At 45.2% G+C, this 13,439-nt stretch overlaps 2 protein-coding genes across 2 annotated transcripts in view; both read right to left on the bottom strand.

Annotated features, from left to right (window-relative positions):
* LOC131258481 (protein couch potato-like) overlaps nucleotides 1-8,692 on the bottom strand; it is a 70,553-nt gene extending 61,861 nt beyond the window's left edge. Inside the window, exon 1 of the mRNA XM_058259810.1 lies at nucleotides 8,654-8,692. Within this exon, the coding sequence (XP_058115793.1) occupies nucleotides 8,654-8,692 (39 nt within the window). The remainder of the gene's footprint in view (nucleotides 1-8,653) is intronic.
* Nucleotides 8,693-9,068: 376 nt separating this feature from the next.
* Nucleotides 9,069-13,439, bottom strand: part of LOC131258471 (putative uncharacterized protein DDB_G0291608) — an 81,569-nt gene continuing 77,198 nt past the window's right edge. Inside the window, exon 4 of the mRNA XM_058259800.1 lies at nucleotides 9,069-9,164. Within this exon, the coding sequence (XP_058115783.1) occupies nucleotides 9,117-9,164 (48 nt within the window). The 3' untranslated portion in view covers nucleotides 9,069-9,116. The remainder of the gene's footprint in view (nucleotides 9,165-13,439) is intronic.

Raw genomic sequence — 13,439 nt, 5'->3', positions numbered from 1 at the left:
AAAAGTTAAGTGATTTTCTTTTCTGTTATTTCATTAAAGTTTTTCACTCCCTCCCGTTGGGGACCGTCGGCACTTCACCGTCCGACGTTCATAGGGCTTCGGAAAAGTCAGACAAACAGCAGTGTCGGGCACGGATGACCAGCAGTAACGAACTGTGCCTGTGTGCGAACGATTTGTATCCCATGCCGGAAGGAGACTCCGGTTTTCTCCGGAGCGGATAGACGAAAGCGGGCTCGCAGCTCTGCATGCGAAAGATCTGGCACAAGGAAGCACCGGAGAAGCGGCAAAAGTACCGTCACTTCAGCATGATTGAGTTGGGATAAATGATCCTGAGTGTGGACGGCGAAATGGACAATCGATGAACGTGTTGCAACTTCCTGGGTTCCCTTAGGGAGGAAAGCGGACGACCGCACCGGCGACAGCACTTGCGGACAAAACGACCTGGAGCGATAGGAAGATACCCTGCAATACCATTGAACGGAATCGGAAGCGTTACTTTAGCATCAACGACTTACGAAGCGCAGTAAACGTGTCGAGTGCCTTCTTTTGTTGGGTAGGAAAGCAGCTTGTTCGTCCGGGAAACGAGAAGCTCGCCCGACGACGAGGGACGATGGGTAAAGGCTGGGTTGGCTGATTTCTAATGCAACCTCAGTCCTTCGTTATTCTTGTGCCATGTTTGTCTTTGAAATCAACTTGCCTGTGCAACGCTTTCTAAAGCGATTTGCAACGACAAACTTTTATAACCTCCTAAACCGCATCCTGAAACCTTACTGGAAGCACAACAAAAAACAAAAAAATGCTACAGTATTCGCTTGGTTTAAGTGTTCAATCCATTAGCTACCCTTTCTTGTGTAAGACTTTGCATATGGATGTCATAATTCAAGATATTTTTTTCACTTATCCAAACAAATATACAAAGTATCCAACATCTTCATGAAAACTAAACTTTTTCCTGCTCGGATGTCTGTTTCTTGGAAGTTCTGTGAAAACCATAGGGTTTGAAATACTTTTCATATTTGCATAGCACACCACACATTTTATCCGTCAAAGTGTCACTCGGGATGTCAATTGAACGAAATTGAAATGAGAATTTGTAAAAGAAATCTAACGAGCTGAGAAAAAAACAACCCCAGCGTCGAAAACTCATACCTAGTCGGATATGCTTGACACATCAGTTCCTTTGGGATTAAATTAAACATTTATATGTTATGTTACTTAGATATCCTTGGTATCAGCGCGTGGAAAACAACCCGAGATCACGATGTGAAAAATTGATAAGATTGATTGAAAACCAGTGAACGAATTTCTATTCGAAACACTCAAATTCAGACAAATATATCATATTTTCCCAGAATATGTACGACAACATCCAAAACCTGTCAAAATAGATTAAAAGCGAACTAAATTCGATTCGAACAACGAAAACTGCCCTACTCCTGTGGCTAGCGTATAGGAAAGGAATAAATTCAAAGCATACGCAGCCATAACTCGTGCCTCGCCGGGTGCAAGGAAACCAATTGGGAGTTGACCATGCTACTGCCGGCCATGAATGGTGAGCTAGACATATTTTTTTTTGTCTTACTTCAACCGAAAGGACTTCAATTTTGGAAAACTCAATTCCCATTTGCCAGTCACGGCTGACTGGACGACCAACTCGCCAGAAGCAGCCAATCGTGGGCTCCAGCGCTTTCATTGTAGTCTTCGATTTTCTTCCAATACTGTTCTCCCTGCTTTCCTCACATGATTTTTCCTTCCCCCCTTCCACCGCATTCATCGGCAAACCGGTGATTTATGTGTGGCAGTGTGTGAAGTTTTATTACGCCGTTCCTGGCGCAGTCTTGAATCGGTACGAGGTAGGTGAGAGTCCTGTCGATTTTTTTTCCTCTAAATTCTATACCCACACTTTTGCGCCAGCTGTCAGTGTGTCTTATGGCTCGTTCAGTGGACGGAGCCAACGGTCCGGAACGTGAAAACGTGAAAATTCAACCCCACACAGGAAGATATTGATTCAGGTTAAAAGTTTTCAACATTTATCCATATTCTTGTGGGAAGAAAATATGCGAGCAGTATGGATGCCCAGTTGATTTATGGAACCTAAGTGAAAGATTTGATACCAACCCTGTGGTAGAGAAAACCACTACGGTAGTTTTGTTACTAGCATTATCATTAAATTTCTCCACACAATACGAAAACAAGTTATGCCCATTTTCTATGGAATATATTTTTATTTTAGATGAAAATGATTCGTCATAAAAGCATTCCATTTTGCGAGAATTGTATTTTTATCCAAAAGAGCTTTGCGTCTCACTGGAATTGTTTATCATTATGTTAAAATATCCCTACCATACTTGGTCGCTTGATAGTACGAGGCAACACCGGCAGCAATTCCGCTGAAGTAAAAACACCTCATTCATTATGCATTGATGTGAAAACAAAACATTACTTCCAGCGGGTCTTCTTCCAAGAATCTAACAAAAACCCTCTATTCCCCGAACACAGCACACCTACCACCAGCGGAGCCCGCGAAGCCATTACATGACTTTAAACTGGCGTGAGTTAATATGTCGCGTTGTGAGCGAATATTCCTGCCCGCGTTTTATTTTCTTTCCTTATCGCAACAACTTCAAACGCGAGACACCACGCTGTTAGCCTTCCCATGGAGAGGCAATTTTCTTCCACACAACCATATGAGATAAAGTTTCCCCCGCGTGTCACGTTTCTTTACGGCTGCTGAAAGGTCACGCATTTGTTTTCACGCATTTTTCCACGCATCCGACATGATGAAGCTCGCGAGCTGAGGTGGAATTTGGGTTTTACGCAAGGCTTAACGGGAACTAAATTACAAGCAAATTGAATGTTGCACATCAACCAAATTACGGTGAAAAATGTAATCCTGGTAGAGGATGTCAGCTTTAGTTATAACATTTACAGGCAAGAAACCGGTCTCTAAAACCACATAAGATTTAGAACATTATGTATTATTATAATTGATCCATATTAAATTTGAGGAAGATAAAAACATCATAAAATTAATTAGGAATTATGCAGGATAAAAATCGCCGGTGAAACAATATTTAACAATTATCATTTGTTGCTAGCAAACGCAGAACACTATTGCATAACAAATAACGTGACTGAAGTTTCCCAATTAAATAAAAAATTTCCTCACCATACAAAACAGAAGTGAAAGGATTAAAAATACGAATTAATGCAATCTCCACTGTTCAACTTCGTCGACTCAAACGCTCGAGCGCAATCCAACCGAGCGTAATTATTTGCCATTAGTGGTGTGTAACCATTGTCGTTCGGTTGATGAGTTCATCTGCTCGCTGGAATTGCCATCCCGATTGCACGGGACACCGCGCGGATGCCGGGGAACGGTCTGGGCAACTTCGGGGCCGGAAAAGTCGACAAAAGTCTTCCGTCTACGAGCTCGGACCGGGGAAGTGGGAAAACCATCGGGTCCGAGAGATAGCTAATGGTTGCTGCGAAAGCAGTCCGTACGGGGACGAATGATAATAGAGCAGAAGTTGAAATAATTAAGCACTCAACCGAGCATCGGGAAGGGGACCATCCTAGCACGAGAAAAATCAAAGGATTTCGGTTGGCTGGCAATTTGGATGCGAAAGATCTGTGATTTGCGGTGACGAACGAATGGCGTAAAACTTTTCACCAAGTGGCGAAGTTAATGATAGTTAATGCGGGTTGTAAAACTTTGTAAGTTTGTTTCAACGGGTATTGGATTGTGCGGCTTAGATAAAGCGCTCGCCTCCGTGACATCAACTTGTTGACTTGTTGAATATTTTAAGGCCTTTATTGCTAGCAATTCGTTTCAAAATGGTGGATCCAAATCTGATGAATGTGACCCAGCTAGGTCATACACTGCTGGCATGCTTGCCTGTATCGACCAAATCGGTTTCACTAACGAAAACAATCCACAGCCAAACCAGAATGGGTGAAAACATGCAAGAATCACATTAAAATTCCACACTTTCACTCAATCGGGGAAAAGGTGACGGGAAAGAAAAATAATCGTGCATCCTATTTATTAACATATTCAGGTTAAAATAAACCCAGTGCCAAATGGTGGTTTATCAAGTACTAGAATGGTACATGGAAATACCAACCACGATTCAACAGATGAAGGCTATCCTTTACACACCCTCCTTCGTCGGGTAATTATTTAATTTCGGTTCTTGAATGGCAACAAAGCCAACGGACGGATGAAAACGTTCCCTTAATGTTCCCGATAAGCAAACGAACTGCCCGACACGCCATCGAGCACTCGTGTGATAAGGGATTTGCCGAAAAGAAAAGGACGCTTTCCGTGGAAAGGCTCGCCAGACCGTGCCGAAGCGGTGGCATGTGGTGGAGAAATATTAACCACCGAGTGAAATCTACTCCGTCAACGCGGGGGGTTTTCGTGCTTAAAATAGCTTCTAATTTATTCGATCCCTTATCCTTCACGAACGCAAGGGAAGGAAAACGAGAGTTTTTATTGTTTTATTTATGACCCGGAGCAAAAAATGAAGCTGAAATTGACTGTTGGCCACCGTTTGGCACGCCCGTTTTACGACATTCCGACGGAGCTCCCGCTAACGACCCGTTGGTTTTCTCGATCGCATTTTCCCCGCGCCGAAGTGGGACGAAATTTGCGAAGGAAAAACCTTGCGCAAAGGTATCGGTCGTTCTAATTGAGTACCACTCATCTTGCCGGCACACGAATTCGTAATGCTCGATTCATGTAACGAAACCGGGAATTAACCGTAGATCGATTGACCTTCCCGTCAGAAATGTTTTGCGGGATTTTGCTAAATAATGTTGATTACCATAACGACCTTATGGCTTCACCGGGTGGTAAATTAATGCCGCCTGCTTTCGGCGTTGATTGAACGGAACTTTTCGTGTCCGATCAAAGTAAGTGATCGCTCCACATCTCCCGGAGGGAACCGTCAATTACAACCAAACGCATTTACATAGGAGCACGGAAAGGTTTTATGAAAAGGATCGAAAGTGAGCTGACTGGTAAGCGTTTACTCCAATCCAGCAACAAAGGCGCCAATCCAACCGAAATGGCATAAGAAATCATTTGCAGTCCAATGAAAATTCTCTACCAATTAGCATTTCGTTCGGCACAAGCAACTCCTTCGGTCGGAATGTAATTTTAGTCCGTTCCCATCAGATATGTTACTCATTATTTTGGAAATAAATTGAAACGCCATCAAATAATTACTCAACACGAACCGGCGAACGAACAGTTTTCCATACAACAGCAGCATAGTTAAATTATGCTTTGGATTGTCGGACTTAAAATAATAAAGCTAAAAGAGCACGGTGAAAACGGGGTCGGAAAATAGCAGCGATCATGATTTCATGTTTAATGATTTATGCTATTGACGGGCGTAAGCTCTATTCCTCCGTTTGCTGGGCGCTTGATTAACGCAGAATTATTTTATCGAAGTGTCCGCTTTCCCGCCACGCCAGCTGATTTTCACCACACCGGGCACGTACGGTCATGCAAACATAGCAAAATAAATGCACAGCGAAGGGAGCGATGTATTAAAAATCAATTTCACCCGATCAGACAGCTCGCGCTGGTTCATGTATGCAGGGCGAAGTTTTACCAACCCCTCGCAAAACGCATCACTCGTATCACTTTCCTGTCATGTTTGTGTTTCCCTACTCACACAGAGAAAGGGCCCCAAGTGTGCAGGTGTGGAAAGAGAGTGACAAAAAAATAAACAGGTAAACCATATATTTATATATGTATAGCAAAAATACCAAAAGAAAAACTGCCATCCACTTCACATCCACAGTCGGTTCCGTTCCACAAAGCTCAGCGGAGCGTAAAATTGCTGACTTTAATTTATGCAGATCCGTACAGCATTTAAAAAACAAACTCGGGACGAGAGAGGGAAAAAATATCCAGCCACGTTACCGGCTTGGTGAAGGTGCGGGCGGTAGCTGCCAGCGCTCTGTCGAGCCGTTCTCGAGTTCACTTCCGGTGCTTAAACCCAAGCACCCGTACGCCATTATACGATGACGATGATCAGGGTTAACGAAAAGGTGAATCTCGACTTTTCTCGCCCGCCAAAAACACGCCACACACAGCCTCACCCGTCGACTGACGCAAGGGGTGTTTTCCCTCTCCCAGAGTGAGGGTTTTCTGGGGCAGAGGGAGGGGTCTTTGGATTGTCGTATTTTTCCAGCATTTTTACGAATGCTTCGTGCCGGCAGGAAGAAGGTGTTGTTGATTTTCCCGCACAGCCTTCTCCGTTTTGTGTGACATATCTACGGCATCATTTCGTCTGAGTGTGCTAATGGAGGATCACCGGGAGCCGGGCGACGACGGGTGTCAGCACACACAAAAACAGGAAAAGCCGGGAAAAATATCTGCCGCCTGGGGCAACGGGTGTGCATGTGTTTTCCGAAGTTCGTCTGACGGTGTGGCGAGGGCGATGGCGAGGGATGAAGCACCGTCCTGAAAAGTGCGCATTTTGATTTCTTTTTTCCCGAACGAGTTTTTCTTTTTGCGCTCTTTTCCCGACTTTTCAGATCATCGAGATAGGGCAGCTTTTCACCCTCCGGTAGTACCGAAAGTACCCGGCCAGACCTCTTGCTATCGATTTTTCTTTTGCCATCATGAATGAACCGAATTGCAGTGTTGGGTCAGGTTGGGGCAAAAAAATACGAAATGCTGCGAACAACGGCAATATATGGCGTCATCTTTTGAAACATGACTTGCAGACGAACAGGGGTTGTAATACTGTGCATCGATGGAAACGTTTGATCCCCAAGAACGAGTGATTTTTATAAACTTTCACCACTTGAGTAGATTAATTTCCCTTTGCGAAAATACACGAACTATTTCCGTATATAAGGATTTTCAAAATATGTTTACTAGTATCTTTTCCCGGAACGTTGCGGAACCTCCTGGCGTATGTGGGGAGTAAAACAGCCTCCCTTATTTTTAATTACTGGCCAACATGTATGGAAAACTTTCAAATGATTGAATAAACCATGTAAAGCGAACTCTAAAGTGCTTCGATAAATCACTGATCCAACGTAAATTGTTACACTTAAAAGTTCACCGGAGCGTATGTAAGGATCGGCCAAAAAAAATGAATGAAAAACAAACGGCCAATATCAATCATTTAGCCATTTTCCTCCCGAACCTGCTCCGTGGACGGAGAGAAAGTTTTCCATTAAAATCGAGTAGCATAAATTACTCCACAACGTGATTGCGCCGCGCGTACCAAAGGCCGGGCGGTTCCCATTTTTCCTACGGTAGTAAGGGTGACCCACCAGTTGGGTGGACTAGGACGACCCAAAGGAAGTAACACCGTGCGGGCGGCGGAACGCTTCCGAATTTTAACGCTCCCATGTGAGCCCGAACCGGTATGAAAGCCATCCCGGAAGCAGGCACAATGCTACTAGAACGCGGGAGGTTTGACTGCGCGGAGACGTACGTAGGATATTATTTAAATTTTCCACGCCCTTCGCGACCCCTTTCGAACGGGCGAGCGCGTTCCGATCGATCGACGATTAAGCGCGCGGCATAGATCGGCTCGGGCCAATCGGGTTTTCCATCGGTAGCGGTTTTAGGCCGGCATCGTTTGCCTTCATGCATATTTTACCCCTTCCTTTGCAGAGGGTGGAAGGAGGGGGAGGGAGATTGATGTGTCCAAATTAGGGAACACCTTCGCTCTACGTTACGATCCGATGGGGGGTCTGGTGGAAGTGCGGGAGGAAGATTGATATTCTTTTGCCAGCTCGGAATCCATTTGACGATGGGTTGTTGTTTTTTTATTCTATTTGCTCTATACAAGCTCGCCATACCAATCAATATTGAATGAAACTGCTCATGCATTACGTAGTGCTGAGAAGCAGAGCGCTTTTCGGAGTCCAATTGGGAAAATCGAGTACTCCATTCTTAATCGAACACGCCCGCCAGCGATCCGACAATCGGGATGCGCTTTTCCGGTTGATCATTCGAGTCGATTGTTCAATTGTTCGAGCCGGCTCGATGTGATGTGTGCGCGACAAATTTGACTTTCAACCAGCGGGCCAACGGACCAGTTGGAAAAGGAAAATTAACAATATGCGCGAAAGATTTGATTCCACTGAACCGTGTCATTTGTGTGCCCAACTCGGCGTGAACACATTCCATAAGCACGTTGGCATGCATGCTTTTCTGTGGACCTGAACCTTCCCTTACGCGAACGTTAAACTCCATTAAGATAAATCAAGGTTCTAAAGTTGCTACTTTACCACCGAATTATCATCGCATTGCAAGGGAGTAGAATCATGCAAGCATTTTTAAACGGTAGGGCACAATTATAGGTTAACCTGCCCTGACGCAACATTGAACCTAACCTTACCTTTTTCCTGTTGCTGGAAGAGCAAACAACTGCACCCCTATTTTACCAACGCGATAAACACGGAAGCGGAACGGAAGTCATGTTCGGTAAATTACCCACGGTGCACTGAACCACTCCGCCCCGCAGTAGAGCAATGGCAGTTTACAATGGTGAAAAACGGAAATGGAGGAAAACGTGTTGTAGGAAGAAAACAAAAAAGAAAAAAACAACAGCAAAATGTCCAACAATACAACACACCCTTTCCGGTCGCGAAGCTCGTATGACCGACGTACATGTATGTGCCCATCAGTTGCGTCGCCGTGCATCAACATTGTGCCGATCATGGCGCGTGGAACGGCTGGCCGCCATTTTGTACGTTTGACGTTTCTCGCGATCGCAGCGCCAGAACGCAACCAAAACAAAAAGAACAAGTCGCCCTTGTGGCGCTTTGAAATGGATGTTCTCTACTGCGTTCTATGCGATTGTTTGCAGCTTATCATCTTGCCGACATTTTCCCCCACCCGTACCCTTTCCAATCACCCTTCACGCTTTTCCTCCTTTCTGTTGTTCTGTCATTACGGTTGTCTCATTACGGTCGTTACTGCGCAACACTTTTACAGTGGGCTGTTTTTCTATTGCAATCTAAGCGCCCGATCGGTCATCGCCGGGTCGCCGGCATGGCGTTTTGTTTTCAGATCCATTGCGAATCGGGCGAGGGAGGGATGAAAAAGTGTTTTCAACAACTTACACAATCGATCACGTTGCATCGGGTATTGTGCTACTGGACATGTGACAATAACTCACCTGAAACGAGAAGGAAGAAAAACAGAATGAGAATGATTTGTAGCACATCTCCAAAAGGGTTTGAATTATGATTGATAGAAAACATAAACTTTACACAAATACTGATATTCGCATGTGGGCTCTAACAATACGGCAACGTCCGTATAATATTAAATAAATACTGATATTCGAACTAAAATGAATATGTTTCGTTTATCCAACTTAAAACGATTCGTAACTAAACAAATGATCTTCCATCGATTTGTGGCAACATTTATCACTAGTATAAAATATGTCTTATAATTTTATTGAAATCGTTTTATTTAAACAGCTGTTAAAAAGGTTTTACCTCGCTGTTTTTTTCTCAACAAAACAAGTTCACTTTTTAACAAAAACAATAAAATTTTTTATTACTTTATGCCGAATAAGCTCTATAAATAAAAGGTGGAGGGAACCAAAATCAATGAAAATTAGTTTTGAAATTCGAAAATTCCATGCAATGAAAAAGTTTATTGAGGTTCTTTTTTTAACCCATCATTTTAAACATGTAAGGGGGAAATATTCGTCATGTTTTAGTTTTCACTTCGGAGTACTGAACCCGCTGCAATATTAACTCATATGGCAACGATATTTACGTGTAAAAAGGAAAACTAACAAGCCGAAGTTGATCATTGGTCAGCCTGGGACGAAATCGATCAATTTTTCAATCGCTTCGAAAAGCTTATGGAAAATGCCCACACATGTTTTTGCCGGACTTGATTAAAATAGAGCCGGCGAGTTGCCGAATTTTCACCATGTGTGTACGGTAGCTGGCAAACGATATATTAATTCCCCAGCGGGACATGAAAAGCGTTCGCGTGCGTGTGTGTTTGTATGTTTTTTCCACTCCTATTAAAAGGAATGAAAAAAAAACATGGCATCCAGCAGAACTAATTTGAATAATGTTAACTACTGGCCCAACCCAAGGCTCACGATTGGGCGGACATAGTTGTGCATGTGTGCCATCGCGATGGATGGAAAAGCCACCAAATTGTGTGGTCGAAGGGGATCGGAAGCTTACGGCTGGCGGGAAACGTCCCGATGAAACGAATAGCTAAAAGCAATTTCATTTGATGAACATCCAAGCCCCGTAATGTCAACCGGAATCACGGTTCGCTCGCGCGATCCGTTTTGGATCCAGATACGCAAAACGGGTATGATGTGCGTGCCCATGACGCGTATGTACACGTACGCTGGGTTGGGGACGCAATTTTGGTGCGCCATGATGACGATTACCGTTGAAAAGTGTCTCGACTGATCCGGAACCGGCAACTACGGCAAGAACTGTTTCGTTGGTTCGGATGGAAAATGAATGGTTTTACTTGCACAAGCAAACAGATTTGCTCATCATGTATGGTTCTTGGAGTTGGTTTTAATAACGTGACCTTTTAAGGGAATATTTGGTGGCACTGACGACTCAGTTCTACCACTCCCACAAAAAAAATCCCCCGTTCGGTTCGACGATGATGATCCAATCCAATGCTTACATCATCCAGAATTGACAAGTTGTCGATCGTTTGATCACACAGGATGATGGTTTCCGGCAATGCCAGCAATCTCCGACGCCAAGTCCTCTGAGTTGAGCTTCGTTTACTCTTTCCCTTCTTTTCGCCGAGCAGCATCTAATTAAATAAACCGAGATCAACAGGATTGTGATTCCGAGGCGCTGAGGATGCACATACAAAATGGATGAGCTCATCAGCCTCGTCACCCGACCGCATGGCGTAATGGAAGAAAATCGATCAAGAACCCTACCGTGCGCCTCGGTGGGTGTCTTACGACCCCTCCCTTACGGCGTTTTCCGAGAAGTCAATGGCCCCGGCGTTCCGTGACAGACCACCGCCCGTGGCGTTGGTTGATAAACCACAAACGCACGGGCACACACACACACACACAATCTCGCGTGTGCGATAATTTCCCGTGGGAAGCGGCGTTGATTAGCTTAACCACCGTGAGCGCTAATTGGATGAGCGCTGACAGGGCGTGCAAGCGACAGGACGTGGCGAAGGATGTGGAAAAGCCCGGTGGAAAAGCGTTGCGAGCTAAAAACTTGGTTCAGCATTGTTACCACCACACCGTTACAACTTCCACCTTCCCTTCGGGGAGGGCGATCATTTATCATGTAAAATCCCATTGCAGTGAACAGAAACACAAACGCACACACATTCGCCAGTGATATCATCCTCGAGAAGTGCATGGTGCAGTGGGAACTCGTTGTCCTTGCCGCCGCGTGTGTCGTGTGCAGCGAGCCGGAAAGTTCACACCCGGTTCAGCAGCACACCGAAAGTGTATCGTTCATCTCGTGCTAATGACCCACCTCCCCCCTTCTCTCCACCAAAACGACTCGTAATCACATCCCGTTTGGCACGATCATAACGGTGACTAATTTCCGAGTTCAAACGCAGTCCCAACGGGTTCGAAGTGTCACGTACGCCGGAGACTCCGAAGCGCCACTTCCAACAAAGTGTTCCACTCGAACGCAGTGCTCTCCGACACTATTTGTTTCATAGTTAAAAGTCGAAAAGTGCGCGTGCGGGAGCGCGAAAATTACGGAAAAGTTTGTCGATACAAACAACTTTTTCAAAACCCGGCCAAACTTACTCTGCCCGGCGAACGCAGAAGCCGCATCTACTGGCGCTCTTTTTTTTCCTGTTTCGTTTCGCGACGCAGAACTCACTGTTTGGGGCAAAGTTTGCGAACAGCAAAAGTTTCCCGATCGCAAGCGTTCGGGTGGAAATGTTTGTGCCGAAATCACTCACCGTTCGTTGATTCGTCGAACAGGTCGAACGATGCAATAAACAAATCAGGTAGCAAAACTTCCCGTCACTTTTCATGGAAAACAATCTTTAAAGGGTTTTATCGTTTTTAAATAATTCTACATTTGAAGAGAATAATATTAACTCGTTTCCTTTGGCTGTAATGTTCTATTTTCCATCAAGTTTGCTGACATTTATTTTTGTTGCACGATATCGTTTATCTTCCCAATCGACGTGTGCAGTATTTTACTGAAGGTAGATATATTTTTAAAGAGAAAAACAATCCACAAAACATCAAAGGCATTGTCTCGATCGCACGGGAAAACATTTGCCACGGTGAGCCACACCGAAACGCCTTTCTCGTGTAGAAGCCCATCGATTTAGAACCTTTCGCAAATTCGTTTTCGTTCTCTGGTTAAAGTTTGACGGAGCGTGTCGGAAATCGGGGCTACGAACAAAATAAAAAAATTGTATATATAAATGCCCCACAACCGAACAAGCGCTGACAAAGAAAATACGGATGCGGAAGAAAAGTGCTCACCGCAGTGAATTCATTACCGAAGAAAATGGCCTCAAGATGGTTTTTTTTCCCCCGTTCCGACAACCGGCCCTAGCGATGGCTCAGGTGTTTGTGGGACTGCTGCCTCAGAGCGGGGTGTAGTGGGGAGGAAAGAACACAACCCCGTAACCGAATGTATTTTCGGTTTTGATACATGGCTCAGCCGACCGGTTCTGGTTTCAAAGCTGCGCCAAAGCATGGCACCGGAATGGATTTTCGTAACAGATTCCAGCCTCGAGGCCTCGAGCGACCCACCTCCTATCCTCGGCCCACCACCGTCGGTAACGTACGGAAACCCCGTAGGGTTTGAAAATGTGTACTTCCCTTTCTTCTTGCTTCTTTGCGACACTTCCGAGTACGGGTATGTTGGTGCCGTCGGCTCGATGCAGCCAACCGTGCAGCCAAGTCCAACCCGCACGCCGGCTAGAACCTGGCAGGTTACGGTTGCCTGGCTCGCACACAGCCCAAGTGGCCCAACGGCGGTAGCTACGGCCACCACTAGCAGGGCGCTGCCGTTGGTTCCGGTTGGCCGCCCATGCGGAGCATAAACAGAGTCATCAAAAAAAAAGGGCAGCGGCTCAAGTTAGCAGAACCACGCTCTATCGCAAACGAGACGGGGAAAGGTGAAGCTACCGAGGGGACGTAGGCAGCAAATGCGCACATTCCAGCGCACACCGGAGCCGTTCCGATCGGCCGGGAAGGCAAGAACACGGTCGGCAACCAGACATCTACGTCACGCACATCTGGCAAGCCTCATTGCAAACTACAAGATTGTGCTGGATCAAGAAATGGGAAAACGCTCCGTATGAAAGTGGAAACAAGGTGGTTTTAATTCAACGAGCCTTTGTACAAGAAAAGGAACTTGATTGCCGTTTCAACACCAATTGAAACATGTTACCACAAGATGAATTGAATCACGTGCAGGATTCAGTCAGCAACTCA

Source organism: Anopheles coustani, chromosome 3 (genome assembly GCF_943734705.1).
Source record: "Anopheles coustani chromosome 3, idAnoCousDA_361_x.2, whole genome shotgun sequence".
NCBI classification, from domain to species: domain Eukaryota; kingdom Metazoa; phylum Arthropoda; class Insecta; order Diptera; family Culicidae; genus Anopheles; species Anopheles coustani.
This window is presented reverse-complemented; position numbering and strand designations above follow the sequence as displayed.